The 2,585-nt window shown below is 37.4% G+C and overlaps 1 protein-coding gene across 1 annotated transcript in view; it reads left to right on the forward strand.

Annotated features, from left to right (window-relative positions):
• The window catches only part of LOC106874663 (anoctamin-4-like), a 93,542-nt gene that overhangs the window by 22,253 nt on the left and 68,704 nt on the right, over window positions 1-2,585 (forward strand). Inside the window, 1 exon segment of the mRNA XM_052973180.1 lies at window positions 1,749-1,822. Within this exon segment, the coding sequence (XP_052829140.1) occupies window positions 1,749-1,822 (74 nt within the window).

The raw sequence follows: 2,585 nt of genomic DNA on the forward strand, positions 1-2,585 counted from the left end.
AGTAAATTTCAAAATTGGTAAAATTGTTGAAAAAGTTGAAAATCGATTTTTAGCGCTATCCGCGGGTGCCTCAGGAAAAATACGTTCACGAAAATACAGCTAGGGTCGTGATGAATGTCCTAAAATTGGAGCGACGTGCGTGCTAATTTGTGGACGTGCATAAATTACATTCACACACACACACACCTGCCTTTTATAGATATATATAGATATTGTGCATGTATTTTTAGCTTTTATTGCTGTCTTTCTTTTCTTGACTTATTACTGCTTTCTCTACCTTCTCTTATTCTTTTCTGACATGTTATGGTGCACCTGAGCATTGTAAACAATAAGCTTATTATTATTATTATTATTATTGAGTGAGAGAGCAGTGCATGCCATCAAAGTGACACTGGGGTAAAATATACGAAGCCCAGTATACCCATCATGACTACCCGTCTGATACGGTACACCAGGCACAACCATATGTGCGCGACATGGTGATCTCATATCAAGATAAACGGCGCTATTAATATTATTATTAATTATTATTATTATTATTACTATTATCATTATCATTATTATTATTCATGTAATGTTCATTGTCCATGCTGGAATGGGCTGCCCTTCCTAATGCCAACCATTCTGAGAATGTAATGGGTGCTTTTACGTGCTACCAGCACAGGTGCCAGTTACATGATACCAGCATTAGCCATGACTACAATTTTACTTGCCTTGACGGGTCTTCTCAAGTACAGCATATCACCGATGGTCTCAGTCACTCGTCATTACCTCCATGGTGCCCAAAGTTTGAAGATCCATACTTCACCACCTCATCCCATGTCTTCTTGGGTCTACCTCTACTATAGTTTCCCTCCACAGTTATAGATTGGCACTTCTTTACACAGCTATCCTCATCCATACAAATCACATGACCATACCAGTGCAGTCATCTCTCTTGCACACCACATCTGATGCCTCTTGTACCCAACTTTTCTCTCAAAATGCTTATTCTCTGTGATATTATTATTATTGTTGTTGGCAGAATCTTTAGCAGAATCGTTAGCTAGCAGACTAATTAATTAGCATGGCAGGCGAAATGATTAGCAGTATCTTGCCTGTCACTGCATTCTGAGTTCAAATTCCACTGATGCCAACTTTGCCTTTCATCCTTTCAGGGGGTCGATAAATTAAGTACCAGTTGCGTACTGGAGTCAATCTAATCGACTGCCCCCCCCTCCCCCAAATTTCAGGCCTTGTGCCTACTGCAGAAAGTATTATTATTATTATTATTATCCAGCTGTAGAAACTCTGCCAAATCAGATTGGAGCCTGGTGTAGCCATCTGGTTTCACCAGTCCTCAGTCAAATCGTCCAACCCTTGCTAGCATGGAAAGCGGACATTAAATGACGACGATGATGATGATGATGATTATTGCTGTTGTTAAAGTGGCAAGCTGTCAGGATCATTACCATGCCAGATAAAATGCTTAGTAACATTTCTTCCAGCATTATGTTCTTAGTTCAAATTCTCCTAAATGCAACTTTATTCTGCTGAGGTCAATTTTGCTTTCCATCTTTTCAGAGCCAATTAGTACCAGTTCAATTACCAAGGTTGATGTAATCAACTAACCTTTTCCCCCACAATATTTCTAACTTTGTACCCATAGCAGAAAGGATTCTTCTTTTTCTTGTTCTTCTTGTTCTTATTATTATTGTTATTATTATTTAGTTATTTATTCATAATTATCTTTCTTTTTCTGTATCCAGAACAGACAAAATGAGTTCAAGTACTGAACATGAGCTGCTTGATGTTAGTCAACCTACATATAATGATCATATTGGTAAGCTGATGGAAAAACATTTATTTATCAAAACACATCAAACATTTATTAAAACATTTGTTCTGTAATACATCCCACATTTGCTTTGTTACACATCTCAAACGTTTGATTAAATATCCTTTTATCTACATAAACATTTAATAATTGTGTTGTATGGTGTTTCATATTATGTGTCCAAACTGATCCTGAAATTTGGCTGTATATAATAATACTTTATACTATAGTATAAAGCAGTAGTGGGCCAACTTTGCTGTTTGAAGCTTTCTATATGGCAATTTTTACCTAGTAGTGTCACCTGTCTGATGATGAGCTATGTCTCATCTGGTCTGCTTCGTGAAAAACATTGTCTGTGCCTGGAATAAAACATTAAAAGAAAGCATCCTCAATGCCCTGAAAATTTTGTCTTGCCTTTCTGTGTTGTCCTTTTTGTCTTGTGTTCCATATATATATATATATATATATATATATATATATATATATATCATCATCATCATTTAGCATCCATTTGTCCATGCTAGCTGGTTTGACCAGGGCTGGTAAGCTAAGAGGCTCCACCAGACTCTAGTCTGGTTTAGCATGGTTTCTATGACTGGATGCCCTTCCTAATGCCAACCACTCTGAGAGTATAATGGGTGCCAGTTGTGTGACACCAGTATCTGTCATGACTACAATTTCACTTAGCTTGATGGATCTTCCTTCTCAAGCACAGCATATTGCCAAAGGCCTCAGTCATTTGTCATTGTCTCCGTGAGGTCCATATATA

Source organism: Octopus bimaculoides, chromosome 15 (genome assembly GCF_001194135.2).
Source record: "Octopus bimaculoides isolate UCB-OBI-ISO-001 chromosome 15, ASM119413v2, whole genome shotgun sequence".
Taxonomy (NCBI): Eukaryota; Metazoa; Mollusca; class Cephalopoda; order Octopoda; family Octopodidae; genus Octopus; species Octopus bimaculoides.